Below are 20017 nucleotides of genomic sequence, written 5' to 3'. Positions count from 1 at the left end.
GACTCCTCACCTGCTGCTTCTGTCAGCTCTAAGAGATGTCCAAGAATGCCCACGTTTGATGAAATGCTAAATTGCTAGCACTTCTTTCACTGCTTTTTTGGGAGGCAGACGTAGCTCTTCATAGAATATTTTACCTTTCTCTTAAAATACCATCTTTCTACTCATCTATAAAGCAGCTACTATTAAAGTGCCCAGATATTCAAATTTCCTCACCTTAGCATTAAAATATTCCCATTGCTCTACACTTAAGAATTTTTTAAAGGGGATATGACAAAGTGAAGTCGGCTGATTAGTTCTACATTTTACCTTTCCTTATGGATTTATTATAAGCTATAGAACAAGCAAGTTAAAATAATATCTTTTCATTAGACTAAACCTATATTTTTCAAAATGAAGGGCTAGAATATTCATCAGTCTGACTTTTAATGGATTTACTAAGTATGTTTTACTGTTACAATTCAATCTGGCCATCATTTAAGTAATTTTATCATTCATGTTAGAAAATGTTAACCAGTGTGATGAGTATATTTTGCAATAAATATTATACAGCACTAAGGAAGCTCCAACTCTGGAAAAAAGTAAGTGTGACTGCAGGGAGGTAATAGTTGAGTGGCAGATGGGTTCTTTGGGAGTTGAAAGTCCTGGGTCCTTCCCCCAGGGTATCCACTAAGTTTGTGAATAACCTGAGCACGCAAAGTCGCTCTCATTTGTGTCCAACTCTTTGTGACCCTGTGGAGCGTAGCCCGCTGGCTCCTCGGTCCATGGGATTCCATTGGAGTGGGTTGCCATTTCCTTCTCCAGGGTATCTTCCTGACCCAGGGATCGAACCCATGTCTCTTACATCTCCTGCACTGGCAGGTGGGTTCTTTACCACTAGGGCCCCCTGGGAAGCCCAAATACTGTGAGGCAAGTCCCCAAACCTCCTCTCAGGTCTCAGTGCTCTGAATGCTAGAATTAATAAGTCAGTGCAGTATATTCCTAAGGTCTCTGCTTGCTCTAAAACTCCCTGACTCTAATCACTGCATTAATCATTTGCCATCTTTCTTATTTAAATCCTAAAATATTTAAATACTCATTTTTGTCAACAAATATTTACTGTCTACCTTGCAGTCGAATTCCACAGACAGAAGAGACTGGCGCGCTACAGTGGACTACTGTCCACGGGGTTGCAAAGAGTCGGGCATGACTGAGCAACTAACGTATCCACAGTAGGGCACCGCAGCTTTAATACACGCTTTCCTTTTGTTTTACCTCTCAGAAAGGTCTGGCAGCGGCTGCTCCTCTTTTTGAAGATGTTCATTTAACAGTTGACCCTTTGGCACAGGAACTGGAGAGACAGTGGGCGGGCGATTAATTCCTAGGCATGCCAAAAGTTTCTTGTAAAGGATTCTTCCTGAAGCAGTATCCTGAAACTTACTGCAGAGTCTGGATTTTAAAAATAATTAGAACACGCCCATTAGAACAGCTGAAATAAGGCCAAGTCTACCAAGTGTCTGCAAGGAGGTGAATGGCTACAGGCTTCCTCCATGGCTGGTGGAGTGCGGGACGGCGCTCCCACTTTGGAAGACAGTAGGGCAACCGAACGTATACTCATCAGAGGAACCAGCTGTCCCGCCCGTAGGCACTTAACTGGAAGAAACGAAAACGTATGCTGCACAAAGACTTGTATAATACGTGTGGCTTTCATTGTAAGAGCAAAAACTGGGAACAAACCAAATGCCCATCAGTAGATGAGTGGACCCACAAGGCTGGGGAAGGCCATAAAACAAGTCTACTCCACAATGAACAAGAACCAACTGTGGATACACAAAACAGCGCCAGTGAGCCACATAGACATTATGCTTGGTGAATAAAAACCTGGCATCTTGTAGGCTTGACTTCACAGAGAATCCTAGAAAATGCCATGTCATCTGCAGTGACATGGTGCCAGGTGGGTGGAAGAGAGGGATTGCAAAGGGCACAAGGAAGCTTTAAGGATGGTGAAAAAGTTTAGTGTCTGGATTGACAGCTTGTGATGGGTTCATGGAGATATATATACTTAATGGACTTCTTCCAATTATATTATTTAAATATGGGTTAGCTTGAGACTTCCCTGGTGGTCTAGGGGTTAAGACTCCATGCTCCCAATGCAGAGCAATGCCCACCTCACGGAGCTGCAAGAGGCTGGGAAAGTGCTCATTCTGAAAGGAGGGAACAGATCATCTGAAAACCTGGAGAGAGCAGAGAGCTCAGCGTCAGCCTCGCTGAGCTGCATCGTGCAGGAATGGCCACAGCGAACGAGAGCTCCCCGTGGGCTTGACCCTGGGTGACGGCTTTGTGTCCATCACCTCATTTGAGCCTCACCACAACTCTCACGCTCAGCACTTGCCCCAGTTCACAGCTTGTTCAGGGCTGAGCTGGGATTTGAACCCAGGCCTTCTGGCTACAGAGCCCGAGCTCCAGAGGGGCTTGAGGGTCCTGAGGGGCCAGGAAGCCACAGTCTGTTAAAGCAGCTGGTATTTTCCTAATGGCCAGAGGACCTCCGAGTGCTTCAAGCAGGGTTTTAACATGATCATCTCTGTAGGACTTCCCTGGTGGCTCAGATGGTGAAGCATCTGCCTCCAATGCGGGAGACCCGGGTTCGATCCCTGGGATGGGAAGATCCCCTGGAGAAGGAAATGGAAACCCACTCCAGTACTCTTGCCTGGAAAATCCCATGGACAGAGGAGCCTCGTGGGCTACAGTCCATGGGGTAGCAGAGAGTCGGACACGACTGAGTGATTTCACTTTGTAGTTTAGACAAAGACTGGTTACATAATGGAGAAGAGATAGAGAGGCTTCCATCTCAAAAATCCAGGTGATTGCATGATCAACCCACTGAAGTTCACTCATTCATTCATTCATTTCCTCGCTTGACATTTAAGATGCCCTGTCCACAAGCCAGGCACTCTTCCACTCCTAGGTACTCGGGCTTCAGGAGGAAGAGAAAAAGTCTCCACGTTTTACATCCTTGGTGGGTGGCACGGGTAGTAAACATAAACAAATGACAGGAGCCATGAAAAGTGGAGCTGGTGACAGGGAGAGAGCTGGGTGACAGGTAGAGAGCTGGGTGACAGGGAGAGAGCTGGTGACAGGGAGAGAGTGGTGACAGGTAGGGAGCTGGTGACAGGGAGAGAGCTGGGTGACAGGGAGAGAGTGGTGACAGGGAGAGAGCGGTGACAGGGAGAGAGTGGTGACAGGGAGAGAGTGGTGACAGGTAGGGAGCTGGTGACAGGTAGGGAGCTGGTGACAGGGAGAGAGCTGGTGACAGGCAGAGAGCTGGGTGACAGGGAGAGAGTGGTGACAGGGAGAGAGCTGGTGACAGGGAGAGAGTGGTGACAGGTAGGGAGCTGGTGACAGGGAGAGAGTGGTGACAGGTAGGGAGCTGGTGACAGGGAGAGAGTGGTGACAGGGAGAGAGTGGTGACAGGGAGAGAGTGGTGACAGGTAGGGAGCTGGTGACAGGTAGGGAGCTGGTGACAGGGAGAGAGCTGGTGACAGGGAGAGAGCGGTGACAGGGAGAGAGCTGGGTGACAGGGAGAGAGTGGTGACAGGGAGAGAGCTGGTGACAGGGAGAGAGTGGTGACAGGTAGGGAGCTGGTGACAGGGAGAGAGTGGTGACAGGGAGGGAGTGGTGACAGGTAGGGAGCTGGTGACAGGGAGAGAGTGGTGACAGGGAGAGAGTGGTGACAGGGAGAGAGTGGTGACAGGTAGGGAGCTGGTGACAGGTAGGGAGCTGGTGACAGGGAGAGAGCTGGTGACAGGGAGAGAGCGGTGACAGGCAGAGAGCTGGGTGACAGGGAGAGAGTGGTGACAGGGAGAGAGCTGGTGACAGGGAGAGAGTGGTGACAGGTAGGGAGCTGGTGACAGGGAGAGAGTGGTGACAGGGAGAGAGTGGTGACAGGTAGGGAGCTGGTGACAGGGAGAGAGTGGTGACAGGGAGAGAGTGGTGACAGGGAGAGAGTGGTGACAGGTAGGGAGCTGGTGACAGGGAGAGAGTGGTGACAGGTAGGGAGCTGGTGACAGGGAGAGAGTGGTGACAGGGAGAGAGCTGGTGACAGGGAGAGAGTGGTGACAGGGAGAGAGTGGTGACAGGGAGAGTGTGGTGACAGGGAGAGAGTGGTGACAGGGAGAGAGTGGTGACAGGGAGAGAGTGGTGACAGGGAGAGAGTGGTGACAGGGAGAGAGTGGTGACAGGTAGGGAGCTGGTGACAGGGAGAGAGCTGGTGACAGGGAGAGAGCGGTGACAGGGAGAGAGTGGTGACAGGTAGGGAGCTGGTGACAGGGAGAGAGTGGTGACAGGGAGAGAGTGGTGACAGGGAGAGAGTGGTGACAGGTAGGGAGCTGGTGACAGGGAGAGAGTGGTGACAGGGAGAGAGTGGTGACAGGGAGAGAGTGGTGACAGGTAGGGAGCTGGTGACAGGTAGGGAGCTGGTGACAGGGAGAGAGCTGGTGACAGGGAGAGAGCGGTGACAGGCAGAGAGCTGGGTGACAGGGAGAGAGTGGTGACAGGGAGAGAGCTGGTGACAGGGAGAGAGTGGTGACAGGTAGGGAGCTGGTGACAGGGAGAGAGTGGTGACAGGGAGAGAGTGGTGACAGGTAGGGAGCTGGTGACAGGGAGAGAGTGGTGACAGGGAGAGAGTGGTGACAGGGAGAGAGTGGTGACAGGTAGGGAGCTGGTGACAGGGAGAGAGTGGTGACAGGTAGGGAGCTGGTGACAGGGAGAGAGTGGTGACAGGGAGAGAGCTGGTGACAGGGAGAGAGTGGTGACAGGGAGAGAGTGGTGACAGGGAGAGTGTGGTGACAGGGAGAGAGTGGTGACAGGGAGAGAGTGGTGACAGGGAGAGAGTGGTGACAGGGAGAGAGTGGTGACAGGGAGAGAGTGGTGACAGGTAGGGAGCTGGTGACAGGGAGAGAGCTGGTGACAGGGAGAGAGCGGTGACAGGGAGAGAGTGGTGACAGGTAGGGAGCTGGTGACAGGGAGAGAGTGGTGACAGGGAGAGAGTGGTGACAGGGAGAGAGTGGTGACAGGGAGAGAGTGGTGACAGGTAGGGAGCTGATGACACGTAGAGAGCTGGTGACAGGGAGAGAACTGGTGACAGGGATAGAGTAGCTGGGGGGGGCGGGGTGCAGGTCGGGGGAAGGTGGAGAAGGAGGCGAATAGAGTGACCTGCCACTCTGGGTGGTGAGAGGTCCACCAATCTCCTTTCCAAGTTAACATGTCTAAAACGAAACTGCTGATTTCTACCCCTGGAAACTGTCCCCCTCAGCCTCCCCCAGCTCAGATGACAATCCTGAGTGCCCAGGTGCTTAAGCCAGAAGCTTGGATTCATCCTTACTTCCTGCCCACCCCTCCCCAACCCACACCCCTGGCAGTTCAGCCAGTGGTACTCCAAACACACCCTGAACCTCCACATGTATTCCCGGTACGTATTCCTAGAAGAACCACAGCGACAAAGTGGGCAGGGGGTGGTGCTTATCACACTGAAGTGAAAAAACTGAAAGTGTTAGTCACTCAGTCATGTCTAACTCTTTGCAACCCCATAGACTGGGGCCTGCCAGGCTCCTCTGTCCATGGGATTCTCCAAGCAAGAATTCTGCAGTGGGTAGCCATTCCCTTCTCCAGGGATCTTTCCCACCCAGGGATCAAACCCAGGTCTCCCACATTGCAGACAGATTCTTTACCATCTGAGCCACCAGGGAAGCCCCTTGTTAGACCAAACTGCTTTCCAAGAGGCTTTGTCCTTTACCCACCCACCAGCACATATGCGAGAACCACCTTTTCCTCCTTCCTGCTCTGTCTTTCCACGTGTTTGCAAATTTGCATTTCTTTTACTTCAAGTGGTATCGAACATAACATAATTTTTTTCTACATATTAACCTACATTTTAACAAAGCAATAGCAAGCCTTCTGCTCAGAGCCTTTGGCAGATAGAGACATCTCATTAGGATTTAATCATACTGTTTTCATGAAAGGCAGACTTAGTGTAACCTCTTTACAGTGAGTGATGCTGTTTTTACATGTAAGAAAAGCCTTTTTTTAAAAAAAAATTAATATACTTCAGAAAAAGAGGAGTTGATATAAAGAAAATAAAGTGTACTCAGGTAGAACATGAATGCCATTGGGCAACATCTTTTTAGGGACAAGTAAACGGAGACCTCAAGAGGTTCCCCTCTGTTGGCCCTTGGAAGCTGCTGCGACCTTTAACAACTCCCAAGCCTCCTATTCCACCTGCGGCCTCCCCCCTCAGCTGACGATCTCGCCTACCCCTGTGCTGAGAAGTCCGGAGGGGGGACTCCTAGGTCAGCACCCGCCCCCCACGACCCCTCTTCCCACCCTGGCTCCATCTGCTTTTCCTTTCCAGATGCTGGCTGCAGTCTCTGGCTTCTCCCAGCCCGCAGGCACACCAGAGCCTGTCTGTGAAGCCAGGTGACTCCCTTCCTGACCCTACCCTCTCTACTCCACACACATCCCGAGGACCTGCTGGGTCTCCCCCCACCCAACTGCTCACCCCAGTTGCTTTCTCTGTGACCTCTGACCTCGCTGGCCCTCTGCTCCCTGAGACTCCCTGCCCCCTTAGCCTCAGGCACCCCCATCCGGTCCCATCGCCCCGACCTTCTCGGCCTCCTCTGCTGCGGGACCAGCTGGGGCCCTGGTTGCCTGGAGGTGCTCTCAGGTCCTCCCCGAGGCCCGCTCACCTCAGCCAGCCAGTCCACCGCCGACCCAGACAAATGCTTGTCGAACAAACGAACGAGCAAACAGCTGGTGTGAGGAGGACGCCGGGGTCTCGTCCTGGCCCGGACTCCTCTCTGAGCCCCACGTCTTCCTGCAGCCCCTTTTCTGGTGCTTTCATCCCCGGCTGGCCAGCTCCTCTGCTCCCTCAGTGGCCCTGTGTCTCCCACCTGGCGGCTCGAGCAGCCCCGGGCATCCCCGGAGACCCCCTCCGCCCTCGGCCCTCAGCCTCCCCGTCCAGAGTCACCAGGCGGTTCCTCTGCTGCCCAGACCACCGGAAGCAGCCGGCCCCACGGTCCTCTGCCCCTCCTCCAACCCTGCAGGTTGCCAAGGTCGTCTGCAGTGAGGGAATGCCGCAGGGGGTGAGCCCCTCCACGTGGAGAGGGGAAGGGACACCAGGCAGGACCCATGGAGCCTTCAGGACACTCTTCTCTTCTTTCTCTAGTATCCCTGTCCCCTCCAGCTTTGGCTCAGCTACCACAAAGTAAGTTTTAAACTAAAATGAACTATAAATTATATGTATAAACTATAAATCGGGCTACCATTTATGGGCTGGTTGGTCACAGCCAGATACCCTGGGAGATAAAACAGTATGAAGATTAAGACCGTACGAGTCACGGCGACCAGGATGGGACCCAGGCTCCACGGCTCACTCCCGTGTGTCTCCAAGGAGTCGCTGAACTTCTTCAGGCCTCCATCTCCTTGTTCAGGAAAAGGAGTTGTAGTGCAACCGTACACTCTGGTGGTGAGGACTCAGTCATATAGTGTATATGCCAGGTTCTCAACCAACGTTCAAGGTTTAGTACAGGCTCAATAATTAGAAGCTATTACCAATACTACCTACTAGTACATGGCAGAAAACATGTAGAAAAAGGTTTAGAATTATCAAACAGACTTTAAGGAAAATGTGACATGAACTAATTCTGTTACCCGAAAACTTACTTTACTAAATGTTCAGTTGTTAAAAATGGGCAGAATATGCGCATGATTTTCTTGAAATTATTTCGCCCAATGAGTCCTGTGTCTCCGAGGTCATATGACCGCAGCATATTACAGAAAGCTGATATATTCTTAGCAATAGAGTCATGAATAATTTCTTCCACCTACCAGGAAAAAACAAATTTTATTTACCAAGTGGCATGTTTGTAACCTGGGGTGGGAGGTAGCACCCTGGGGCCACATAGGATAGCGTTACTTACTGAATCCCAAGCCAGGAAGAAAGGCACCTTGGTGTCTTTATAGGCGGGTATTTTGTGCAGCTGATTGGGAAAGAGAAAATGTGTATAAATACAAATCACTCATAGAGGCAGTGGGAGCTTAGCAGGCAGATGGACTTTGAGCTGTCAGTTTTGTCCCTGATTAGCCGATAGTTTAGACCTTGAGCAGGTGTGTCTGCCCCCCAGCCCCCATCTGGAAACGAGGATAACATTCAGTTTGTGCTTATTTTAAAAAGTACAACAAACATGAAAAAAATCCATCACCTAGAAATTAAATAATGAACACCTAGATTATAACAAAGGGGAATACTCTGTATCTTTTAATATTACATAGCAGAATTTTTACTGACACTGAGGGTTAACAACATGTTAACTGATGATAAATTTAAAAGTCACTAATTACCTATCTCATTTTAAAATAAAATAGATATCATACATGAAAATATATATAAATACATATATCCAGCTCATCAAATTGTATACTGTATATTAAATTGTGTACTTTTATATATCAATTATATCTCAATAAAGTTGCAAAAAATAGTGTGTGTGTATATAATGGTATAAAGGTTTGGAAGAATATGCAAGGGTGAGTAAAAACGTAACACAATTCCTCCATGACAGAATTATCGGTGGTCTTAATTTTCTTCTATTTGCACATCTCTGTGTTCCAGTGTTTCTAATCCATTTGTTTATATTAACATTCACTCAACACACTGCTTTGTGAGGATGCCTAGCACTGGACTATGCTTGAGGGTACCGCTGGCAGTGAAAACAGAGAAGTCTCCGCCTTCCTAGAGGCACAACAATTATCATGACACAAACGTGACCCCGTGGCCGGTACAGGTGTGTGAGGTTGATGACTGCAAGGTTGGCTTTGTCAGAGGGATCCGGGGGATCGCTGGGAAGGCTGAGACCTACTGAAGGACTCCGGACAAGGGAGTGGGAAGGGGATCCTGGCAGGAGCTGCGGTGCTGAGGTTGGTGGAGGGAGCCTGGGGAGCCTGAGGACCTGGCAGTGTGATGGCGAGGAGACCCCGTGAGAGGCGGCCAGGCTGGACCACGAGGCACCTCATCAACCACGTTGGGACGTTCTGCTTTATCCACAAGCCTACAGTCATTAGAGGGCTGGAAGCCCGGAGGCAGATAGGGTCTGATCTAGAGCAGGCAGAGACTACGCTGCTGGCCACGTGGAAAACACACTCTCACATGTCTACAGTTTTGTTTTTAAAGAAAAAAAAATTGGATTGATTAAAACAGAAAGAGGAAAAAGGATGGCTATGTGCAGTCAATCCTAAAAGAAATCATCCCTGAATAGTCATTGGAAGGACTGATGCTAAAGCTGAAGTCCCAATACTTTGACCACCTGATGGGAAGAGCCAACTCATTGGAAAAGACCCTGATGCTGGGAAAGATTGAGGACAGGAAGAGAAGGGGACAACAGAGGATGAGATGGTTGGATGGCATCACTAATTGAATGGACATGAGCTTGAGCAAGCTCCCGGAGATGGTAAGGGACAGGGAAGCCTGGCATGCCGCAGTCCATGGGGTCAAAAAGACTCGTACACGACTGAGTAGCTGAACAACAAAGATGTTCAGAGTTGTGGTGATGGGCAGAGGCGATGATGCACAAAAGCCCACACATTCTCTGTCCCACTGGGGAGCTCTGGAGAAGCTGCAGTTCTCTGTTTCTGCAAGTGAAAGGACTCTGGGACTCACTCTGAAACAGCTCAAGAAGGACCCAGTGACGTGGGTTAGGATGTGCACAAGGTGGGCTTCTCAGGTGGCACCAGTAGTAAAGAACCCGCCTGCCAATGCAGGAGATGTAAGAGACGTGGGTTTGATCCCTGGGTCAGGAAGATCCCCTGGAGGAGGGCATGGCAACCCACTCCAGTGTTCCTGCCTGGAGAATCCCATGGACAAAGGAGGCTGGTGGTCACAGGAGTCTGTGGGTTCCCAAAGAGTTGGACACAACTGAAGCAACTTACCATGAATGCACACAAGCCATAATATTTAAACTAAAAGCTAACCTGTACCTGGTAAAAAGAAATCTTTAACAAACATTTCAATGAGACTCTGCTAATGTCTATGGCATGCATTATCTGAAACTAATCTGATTTTTTCAAAGTTCTTAAAATTTTAAAATACTAAATAGCTATTAAAGTTATAGAAGGATTAATAGTAACAAAACTATCAACTTTTCAACTAAAAGAAATAAATATCAAAAGTGTTTGCCACTAGAGGCAATAAGTAGCTGTTGTGTTTTGTTTCATTGCAAATGCATGCATGCTAAGTTGCTTCAGTCAAGTCTGACTCTTTGCGACCCCATGGACTGTAGCCCGCCAGGCTCCTCTGTCCATGGGATTCTCCAGGCAAGAATACTTAAGTGGGTCGCCATGCCCTCCTCTAGGGGGATCTTCCCGACCCAGGGATTAAAACTGCATCTCTTACTTCTCCTGCATGGGCAGGCAGGTTTAGCAGTGCTATTGAAATGCTGTGAAAAGGAGTCATATCTAGTGTATCACGTGCTGCCATTCAAGGAAAGGTTTTTGGAAATGTCAAAGTTCATCCGTCAGTGAGATTTAGAAAAGTGAAAGCTGCTCAGTTGTGTCTGACTCTTTGCGACCCCATGGACTGTACAGTCCACGGAATTCTCCAGGCCAGAATACTGGAGTGGGTAGCCTTTCCCTTCTTCAGGGGATCTTCCCAACCCGGGAATTGAATCCAGGTTTAGAAACTAAAAGTTAAAATCAAACAGCTTTTAAACACAACTCTTACTTAAAATGAAAATTAACTCTGGTGGAAAATGTGCAGTCATTCAGTTATTTAAACCACATTTCACCTGCATCTCTTATTTCACTAACAACACTGAAGTTTCCTGCCGTAAAAAGAAAAGGAAATGTGAAGTTGTGGCAAAACTCACCTTAGGGTTCTGTTCAATTAGCCCAATAAGCTTGCTGACGTTGACACATCCGGTGCACCCAGGGTCAAGTATTCGCATTAGTTCTTTGAATTCTGAATCACTTATTTTTACAACCATGCAATTTAGAATGCGTTGCAGTTCTTGCCCTGTTATATGTCCGTCAGGTTTCTGAGCATGAAAATATTATAAGGGATTTTTTTTTTTAAAAAAGGAAAAAAAGAAGGAAAAGCATGACATGTAATGGCAGCACTTAAAAAGTCAAGATTTGGGGCCAAATAAAATTGTGATTTGAAATACGAGAACCTCAACTGATGCTCACTGTATAACACGTGCCAAGAGCAGCCGGGGGAGGGAATCTAGAATTTTGCCAGTGCTGTTGCTACGATGTTCTTTGTCAGGATGTGGCAAGAAAGAGGCTGACCCTCTCCCCGGGACAGGCTGAATGCTGGTGGTCTCAGAGGCCAAACAGCTTTTCCTGCCCTAACCCACCTGAGGACCCGGCAGCTCAGCCACACTGGGCATAGGCCTTCCTGGAAATTCAATGACAATTTGCCAATTTACTAAGAATATTAATGATGTTTGTTTGCACTACCACCAACCTCGTCAATTACATAAATGGACAATTACTTAGCGAGAAAAATTTCAGCCACACACCATAAAGAAAGCATGCTATGAGCAAAATACTGGGGGGCAAACTTCTTCTCCCAGAATAAAAAATTACCAATAAGTAAATTGAATATCAAAATTGAGAGAAACTATTTACTGGAAAGGCAGGGGAAATAAAGGACCCCATCTCTTCATAAAAGATATTGTGAATATTAATGTGACCAAAGACTTATTAGTGATATAGCAGTGTATGAATGTCAACTACAAATTTAGGGTCCAAAACTTGAAAAGGACAGAAGGTTTTCTTGGAGAAAATAAAGTAATTTAGAGGGTATGTTCAGGGCACTTTTTGGTGGGGGACTGACCATTGTTTAATGTCCAAGTAGGAATCGTTGACAACTAATATTTATGATTTTCAATAATCAACCCTTATCACTCTCTAATTTGAGTATTTTCATCACCCCCAAAGAAACCTTGTGCCCATTTGTGCTCACTCACCATTTCTACCCTATCCTAAGGGATTAATCTAGTTTCTATATCTATATATATTTGCTTTTTTTCTGGATATTTCACGTAAATAGAATCATACAACATTTGTATCTGTATGCACCTTCCATCTGCCTTCTTTCAACGGGTATAATGTTTGTGAGGCTTATTCATGATGGTGCATGGATCAGTATTTTGTTCCTTTTTATTCCTGTTACTACTATTCCATTGTATGATATGCCACATTTTGTATTATAGTAAGTTGATGAACATTTGGACTGTTTCCAGTTTGGAAATGAGGAATAATGTTACTGTGGACTCTTGCACACAAGGCTTTGTGTGGACATGTGTTTTTATTTCTCCTGGGCAGATGAATCTAGGAGTGGAATTCCTGGGTCATGCGATACATTTGTTTTAAATTGTTAAGAAATGACTCTGTTGTTTTCTGTAGCAGCTGTACCATTGAATGACCCCACCAGGCGTGTATAAGCGCCATCCCCACCATATCACCAGCGCTCACAGCTGTCTCTTTCTGATAGTAGCCACTCCAGGGGGCGTGAGGTCGTCACTGCCCATTTGCATTTCCCTGATGACTAACAATGTTGAGCTCCTCTTCCTGTGTTAGCTGGGTATTCCTATATATTCTTTGGTGAAATGTCTATTAAAATCTTGTCCATTTAAAAAATTGGGTAGTCTTCTTATTGAGTTCTAACAGTTCTCATATATTCTAGATATAAGTCCTTTACCAGATACAGAATTTGCATACGTTCTTCTCCTAGTTTGTGGTTTGTCTTTTCACCTCCTTAATGGTATCTTCTGAAGCACAAAAGCTTTTAATTCTAAATTAGTCCAATTTATACATTTTGTTGTTTTATGGATCATGCTTTTAGTATCACATCTAAAAAAATCTTTGCTTAACACAAGGTCACAAAGAATTACACATCTGTCTCCTTCTAAGACTTCTACTGCTTTAGCTCTTATATTTGGGTTTATGGTCCATTTTCAGTTAATTTCTGTATATAATGTAAAGAAAAGGTCTAACTTCAGCTTTTTGCATTGTTCAGTCACTAAGTCATGACCAAGTCTTTGTGACCCCATGGACTGCAGCATTCCAGGCTTCCCTGTCCTTCACCATCTCCCGGAGTTTGCTCAAACTCATGTCCATTGAGTCGGTGATGTCATCCAACCGTCTCATCTTCTGTCAACCCCTTATTCTCCTGCCCTCAATCTTTCCCAGCATCAGGGTGTTTTCCAAGAGTTGGCTCTTTGCATCAGGTAGCCAAAGTATTAGAACTTCAGCTTCAGCATCAGTCCTGCCAATGAGTATTCAGGGTTGATTTCCTTTAGGATTGCCTGATTTGATCTCCTTGCAGTCCAAGGGACTCTCAAGAGTTCTTCTCCAGCACCACAATTTGAAAGTATCAGTTCTTTGGGGCTCAGCTTTATTTATTGCCCAACTCTCACATCTGTTCATGATTACTGGAAAACCATGGCTTTGACTATATGACCTTTGTTGGCATACCCAACTGTCTCAGCACCATTTGTTGAAAAGCTTACTCTTTTCACCTGCTGAATTGGTTGAAAACTAATTGACCATCAATGTGAGGGTTTATTTCCACACCCTTAATTATGTTCCATTGATCAATGTCTATCCCATGCCCATACCACACTGTCTTTATTACTGTAACTTTTTCCTATGATTCAAAATCTGGAAGTTTAAGTTCTCTAACTTTACTCTTTGTTTCCAAAATTGTTTTGGCTATTCTGCAACCTTTGCATTTCCAAATGAATTTTAAAATCAGGTTTACAATTTCTGCAAAAAAAAAAAAAAAAAAGCCAGCTGGAATTTTGATGGGCTTTCATTGAATTAACAGATCAATCTGGAGAGAACTGCCATCTTAATAATATTGAGTATTCTAATCCATGAATATTAAATGTCTCTTCACTTATTTACATCTTCTTTTCCTTTTTACCATGTTTTATAATTTTCAGTACACAAACCTGGCCTTCTTTTGTTAAATTTACTTCTAGGTTTGTTATTCCTTTCTGCTGCTGTGAATGGAATTGCTTACTGAAGTTTATTTTCAGATTGTTCATTGCTAGTTTATGGAAATATAACCGATTTTTGTTGACTATGCCAAAGGCTTTGACTGTGTGGATCACAATAAACTGTGGAAAATTCTTAAAGAGATGGGAATACCAGACCACCTGACCTGTCTCTTGAAAAACCTGTATGCAGGTCAGGAAGCAACAGTTAGAACTGGATAAGGAACAACAGACTGGTTCCAAATAGGAAAAGGAGTACGTCAAGGCTGTATATGGTCACTCTGCTTATTTAACTTACATGCAGAGTACATCATGAGAAACGCTGAGCTGGAGGAAGCACAAACTGGAATCAAGATTGCCGGGAGAAATATCAATAACCTCAGATATGCAGATGACACCACCCTTATGGCAGAAAGTGAAGAACTAAAAAGCCTCTTGATGAAAGTGAAAGAGGAGAGTGAAAAAGTTGGCTTAAAGCTCAACATTCAGAAAACTAAGATCATGGCCTCCGGTCCCATCACTTCATGGTAAATAGATAGGGAAACCGTGCAAACAGTGGCTGACTTTATTTTGGGGGGCTCCAAAATCACTGCAGATGGTGATTGCAGCCATGAAATTAAAAGACGCTTACTCCTTGGAAGGAAAGTTATGACCAACCTGGATAGTGTATTTAAAAGCAGAGATGTTACTTTGTCAACAAAGGTCCGTTTAGTCAAGGCTATGGTTTTTCCAGTAGTCATGTATGGATGTGAGAGTTGGAATATAAAGAAAGTTGAACGCCAAAGAATTGATGCTTTTGAAATGTGGTGTTGGAGAAGACTCTTGGGAGTCCCTTGGACTGCAAGAAGATCCAACCAGTCCAACCTAAAGGAGATCAGTCCTAGGTGTTCATTGGTAGGACTGATGTTGAAGCTGACACTCCAATACTTTGGCCACCTGAGGCGAAGAGTTGACTCACTGGAAAAGACCCTGATGCTGGGAGGGATTGAGGGCAGGAGGAGAAGGGGACGACAGACAATGAGATGGCTGGATGACATCACCAACTCAATGGACATGGGTTTGGGTGGACTCCGGGAGTTGGTGATGGACAAGGAAGCCTGGCGTGCTGGGATTCATGGGGTCGCAGAGAGTCAGACTCGACTGAGCGACTGAACTGAACCGATTTTTGTGCATGGAGCTTGTATCCTGTAACCCTGATGAATTCATTTATCAGTTCTAGCAGTTTGTGTGTAAGTCCATTCCTTAGAATTTTCTATTACAAGATCAAGTGGTCTGTGATTAAAGGCAGCCTTTTCTTTCTTCCCAGTGTGTATGCCTTTTACTTCTTTTCTTTCCTAATTACATTGTCTAGAACTTCAGTATAATGTTGGAAAGGAGTAACTAGAGCTGACATTATTGTGTTTTTCCTGATTTGGGGCAGAGAAGGCAATGGCAACCCACTCCAGTACTCTTGCCTGGAAAATCCCATGGATGGAGGAGCCTGGTAGGCTGCAGTCCATGGGGTCGTGAAGAGTTGGACATGACTGAGTGACTTCACTTTCACGCATTGAAGAAGGAAATGGCAACCCACTCCAGTGTCCTTGCCTGGAGAATCCCAGGGACGGGGGAGCCTGGTGGGCTGCCGTCTATGGGGTCACACAGAGTCGGATACGACTGAAGCGACTTAGCAGCAGCAGCAGCAGCCTGATTTCAGGGGGAGTATTCAGTCTTTTGTCATTAACTGTGCTGTTATTGTTTAGTCACTAAATTGTGACAGCCTCTTTTGCAATCCCATGGACTATAGCCTGCCAGGTTCCTCTGTCCGTGGGATTTCCCAGGCAAGAATACTGGAGTAGGTTGCTATTTCCTTCTCCAGGGGATCTTTCCTACCCAGGGATCAAATCCGAGCCTCCTGCATTGGCAAGCGAATCTTTTACTAGCCATCAGGGAAGCCCAATTATGCTGTTAGCTTTGGGTTTATCATAAAGGCCATTTATCAGGTTAGGGAATTTCCCTGCTATTCTTAGTTGGTTGAAAGTTGTTATTGTGAATGAGTGTTGAATTTTTCAATTTTTTTTTCTGCATTTATGGTCATGCAGATCTGTCTTTTGTTTCTATTAATATTGTGTATTACGGTACTTGATCTTTTGGAAGTTAAACCAACCTTGCCATCCTGGGATGAACCTCATGTGGCCATAAACATTTAATCCTTTTTACATGTTGCTGGGTGCAGTTTGCTAATATTTTTGAGAATTTTTGCAACTATATTCATGAAGGATATTGGTCTGTGGTTTTTCTCGTGATCTCTTCATCTGGCTTTGGTATCAGGGTAACATCGGCTTCAGAGAATGAGCTGAGAAGCATGTCTTCCTTCTACGCACCCTGAGTTTGTAGCAGGCAGCTTTGTGAACAAGCAATCTTTGAAGTCTTCAACACAGAGGATTTGCACATTTTTGGTTAGATGTATTTCTAGGTATTTGGGTTTTCTTTTTTAAAGGATTATTAGCAATAATACTTTAAAACTTCTTTTTCCAATTGCTTATTGCAGTTTATAGAAATATTACTGATCTTCGTATATTGACCCTGTAATCCAATGACCTTCTCAATTCTATGATGAATTCTAATATTTTTTGGAAGGTTCTTTGGGACGTTCTACTCATAAAATCATGTGAGCTGCAGATAACGACACCGAGAATGAAGTACATGAATAGGCAGGGTACAAACTGTTTCCAGGTGCTAGCACATGAGCCACACCTGACTTAAATGAAAGTCAGTGGCATGAGGGGGTCCACTCGGCTTGGGGGCGGCATACTCAGGCAGCACACACAGCTCCGCGGGGGCTGTGACTTGGAGCAGATCGAAAGCCTGTCTTCTAAAAAGTTCTGCGTCCTTCTCTACGGCAGGAGTGGGCCCTGCTTCCCAGGGCCATCCTCTGTGGCCAAATGCCATTCCATGCCCACTGCGGGCTCTTTCCCTGTGCTCTCCTTCTCCTACCAGGTCCCAGAATGTGGCCAAGACCCAGGCAAATAATTGGCAGGCGTGGGGTGGGGGGTCCCCATCGGAAACCCCACCTCTGCGGCTCTCAGCAGGTGATGGCTGCGGCTCTCCTGCGATACTCCGGAGGGTGAACTCATCGGCAGTGGGATTCGGTCTGGCACAGGGCAGACACTCAATTCCCACCTTCTCCTGTTTGTGTCCATGAGTCTGTCCAGAGGTACATCAGGGACTGTTAAGTTGTTGAGATTTGGCTTGGTAAGCATTATTACAGCCCTCCATTAGCAGAGGTGAAGATTCCACCGTTTTTAATTAAATTACTTCTTCAATATACTAATAAAAGCTGAAGCGGGTGAACACATGGGAGCCTTCGTTTATCTTAAAGCGGTGGCCGGGTCAGCACGCTCGCGGGCGGCTCAGTGCAGGGCGGAAGTGTGCCAGCTCGGGGGGCAGCTGGTTCCAATCTCAGCCCCACCACTAGCAGGGGGAGCCCCGGGCCGGGCACTCACCCCCAGCCTCCCTTCCTCAGCAAATGAGGGTGAAACAAAAAGGATCGAGTGACGGTAACAACAGTGTCTGCCTGACAGAGGTGTAGAGAGGCTGAAGTGAGTGGACACCACAAAAATCACTGAAGGCAGAGCCTGCACATAGAATGGGTTCCCTATTCCTGGCCGCTCTCAGAGAACAGGTCAGTAGGTGTGAAGATGAACTGTGCCTGGCACACCAGCTAGAACATCTCCCCCGGACAAAGCAAAACCCAGAGCTCGGAATCCACGCTGTGCGAAGGCATTCTAGACGGACAGAGGTGTGGAGCTGTCCCTGAGTGGAGGGCTTGGCCAGGGGAACCCGGAGCCCAGGGGACTCCCCTTCTGTGTTTGACCCTGAGGCAAAGTAGTTCATTGCCCTCCTGGTCATTTACTAGAGATTCGGTAATTGGATGTGCTCAGTGAATAACTAACTTGTGAGACGTGGCTCTGAACCAAAGCATCCGAACGCTGCGTTCTAAAATGAATGTGAAAGTGGGACAGGAGCTAATGTTTAAAGCAGAATCATGAACAAGCCTCCCTTTGCAGGACAGTTAAGCAACTAAACAGACTATTTTGGGAGTAAGAAAATGTTCCTGTTAAGGGCTACAAGTTGGTTATGAGCCCATAAACTCTAGGGTGGGGATGAGAGGAAAGTTCAACAGGTCAGGGTTAGTCCTTAATTATATAGCTAATGGTGATGAGTCACTTCATTCTTAACAATCTTGACATATGCTGATCTCACCCCCTGGCATTCATCTCACTACATTGCAGTAAACTTTATGTCCCCTATCTTCCCAAATAGACCCAGCTCTTGAGGTCAGGCTTTGCGTCCCTAAGCACTCAGAATAAGTGCCAGCATATAGTGGTCGTGGTGGTTTAGTCGCTAAGTTCTGTCCAACTCTTGCAAGCCTGTGGACTCTAGCCCACCAGGCTCTTCTGTCTATGGTATTTCCCAGGCAATAATACTAGAGTGGGTTGTCATTTCCTTCTCCAGAGAATCTTCCCCACCCAGGGATCGAACCTGCATCTCCTGCATTGCAGGTGGATTGTTTACCAATGAGCCACCAGAGAAGCCCATAGCATATAATGGGAGCTCAAAAATACTTGTTGAGTGATAAATGAATGAGTATACAGTTTTTTATTGGTCCTGTCGAGTGTTAGCCTTCCTCGAAACAGTGAGTTTTTCACCAGAGTTTCAAAATCTTACAGAGTTGATGATCAGCAGTGCTTTCTTCAACGATGTATAGTGATCTTCATGTCTAAATAACTTCGTGATAATGTTTTCCTTGTGAACCTGATTTCTAGAGTTGATGCTACAAAATTAAGAGAAAGACGGGAATAAGGTTATATTCTTGACCTTTGTTCTTAATGCAAAAAAAAGAAAAATCACCCTAACAACATCTATACTAACGCTTTATTTCTGGATGGCTCCTCTTCCAAAAAGTGTCACGTGCTCATGTGGGCCCATCTGTCACTCAGTCAGCGTGGTACCCAACCAGGGAGCCAGCTTGCATGCAGTTCCCACAGGCATCAGTTAGTCTTACAGCCCCATCACTCTCCCCCACCCTTGCCGGCTAGCTGTGGCCAGCCGTCTCGCCGGTTAAGGCCTTTGGTCTCAAAAAAAGATGCTGCGATCACAGTTGAGACCACTACTGTGTTGAGATCACTGCTGAGACCAGCACCTCCCTGTGGGGGCAGCGTGTTGTAGCCCGCTCGCCCACATCACCGAGGACACACGTTTCCAGTTTTGAAACGGTGAGGACGTCGACCTTCACAAGCTGTCCCTCACTGTTGACAGTGGCCGTGACCACCTCTATTATCAGACCCATCTCCCTTACTTGCCTCTTGCTTTCATCCCCCGAGGTCAGGGCCAGCAGCCTGCATGTACGCTTGGAGGCCCGTGATCATCCACTGGGGAGATCAGAGCCAGCTTCACTGGGGATTCTGATCACAGCGGAGGCTGAAGACCCTCCTGGCAATATACACTCGCCAGCCTCCCTTTTCAGGGTTCACGGTTTGACACGTCCCACGAAATAAAGAATGCGGTGAATCAGACTGGCTCTGAACATCTCTCAGATCATTTAGGGGACTTCACTGCTGCATCTATACGGCCGTCTTAGCTTTCTCCAGTTGTGCGAGAACATGTAAACACACACAGCCCTGCCACCACTTTTACGGAACATGGGAAGTAGCAGAAATGCTGGGTCTGAGTTCTTCACGTGACTTGGAAACTGGCTTTTCTGAAGACCACAAACACTGGCATGAACGGGTATGTTTGCACCAGTTTTATCTACCACAGTACCACTGACGTTGGGGCTGGACGGTTCTTTGTTGCCAGGGTAGGAGGGGAGAGTGGGGTGGAGGTCCCATGCTGTGCACGGAGGGATGTTTAGCAGCATCTCCCGGCTGCATCCAGTGGAGAATGGTAGCACCCCTGCCCCAGCTGGGACCACCAAACATGTCCCATGACGTTGCGAAACGTCTCCTGGG

General features: G+C 47.0%; 1 protein-coding gene across 1 annotated transcript in view; it reads right to left on the bottom strand.

The window, feature by feature from the left end:
• The window catches only part of EFCAB6 (EF-hand calcium binding domain 6), a 248362-nt gene that overhangs the window by 117272 nt on the left and 111073 nt on the right, over positions 1 to 20017 (bottom strand). Inside the window, exons 12-16 of the mRNA XM_043882452.1 lie at positions 18735 to 18840; positions 10890 to 11057; positions 7950 to 8009; positions 7693 to 7853; positions 1252 to 1425 (exon numbers count right to left, since the gene is read on the bottom strand). Coding sequence (XP_043738387.1) covers positions 1252 to 1425; positions 7693 to 7853; positions 7950 to 8009; positions 10890 to 11057; positions 18735 to 18840 — 669 coding nt within the window. The remainder of the gene's footprint in view (positions 1 to 1251; positions 1426 to 7692; positions 7854 to 7949; positions 8010 to 10889; positions 11058 to 18734; positions 18841 to 20017) is intronic.

The sequence above is a fragment of the Cervus elaphus genome, chromosome 22 (assembly GCF_910594005.1).
Source record: "Cervus elaphus chromosome 22, mCerEla1.1, whole genome shotgun sequence".
Taxonomy (NCBI): domain Eukaryota; kingdom Metazoa; phylum Chordata; class Mammalia; order Artiodactyla; family Cervidae; genus Cervus; species Cervus elaphus.
This window is presented reverse-complemented; position numbering and strand designations above follow the sequence as displayed.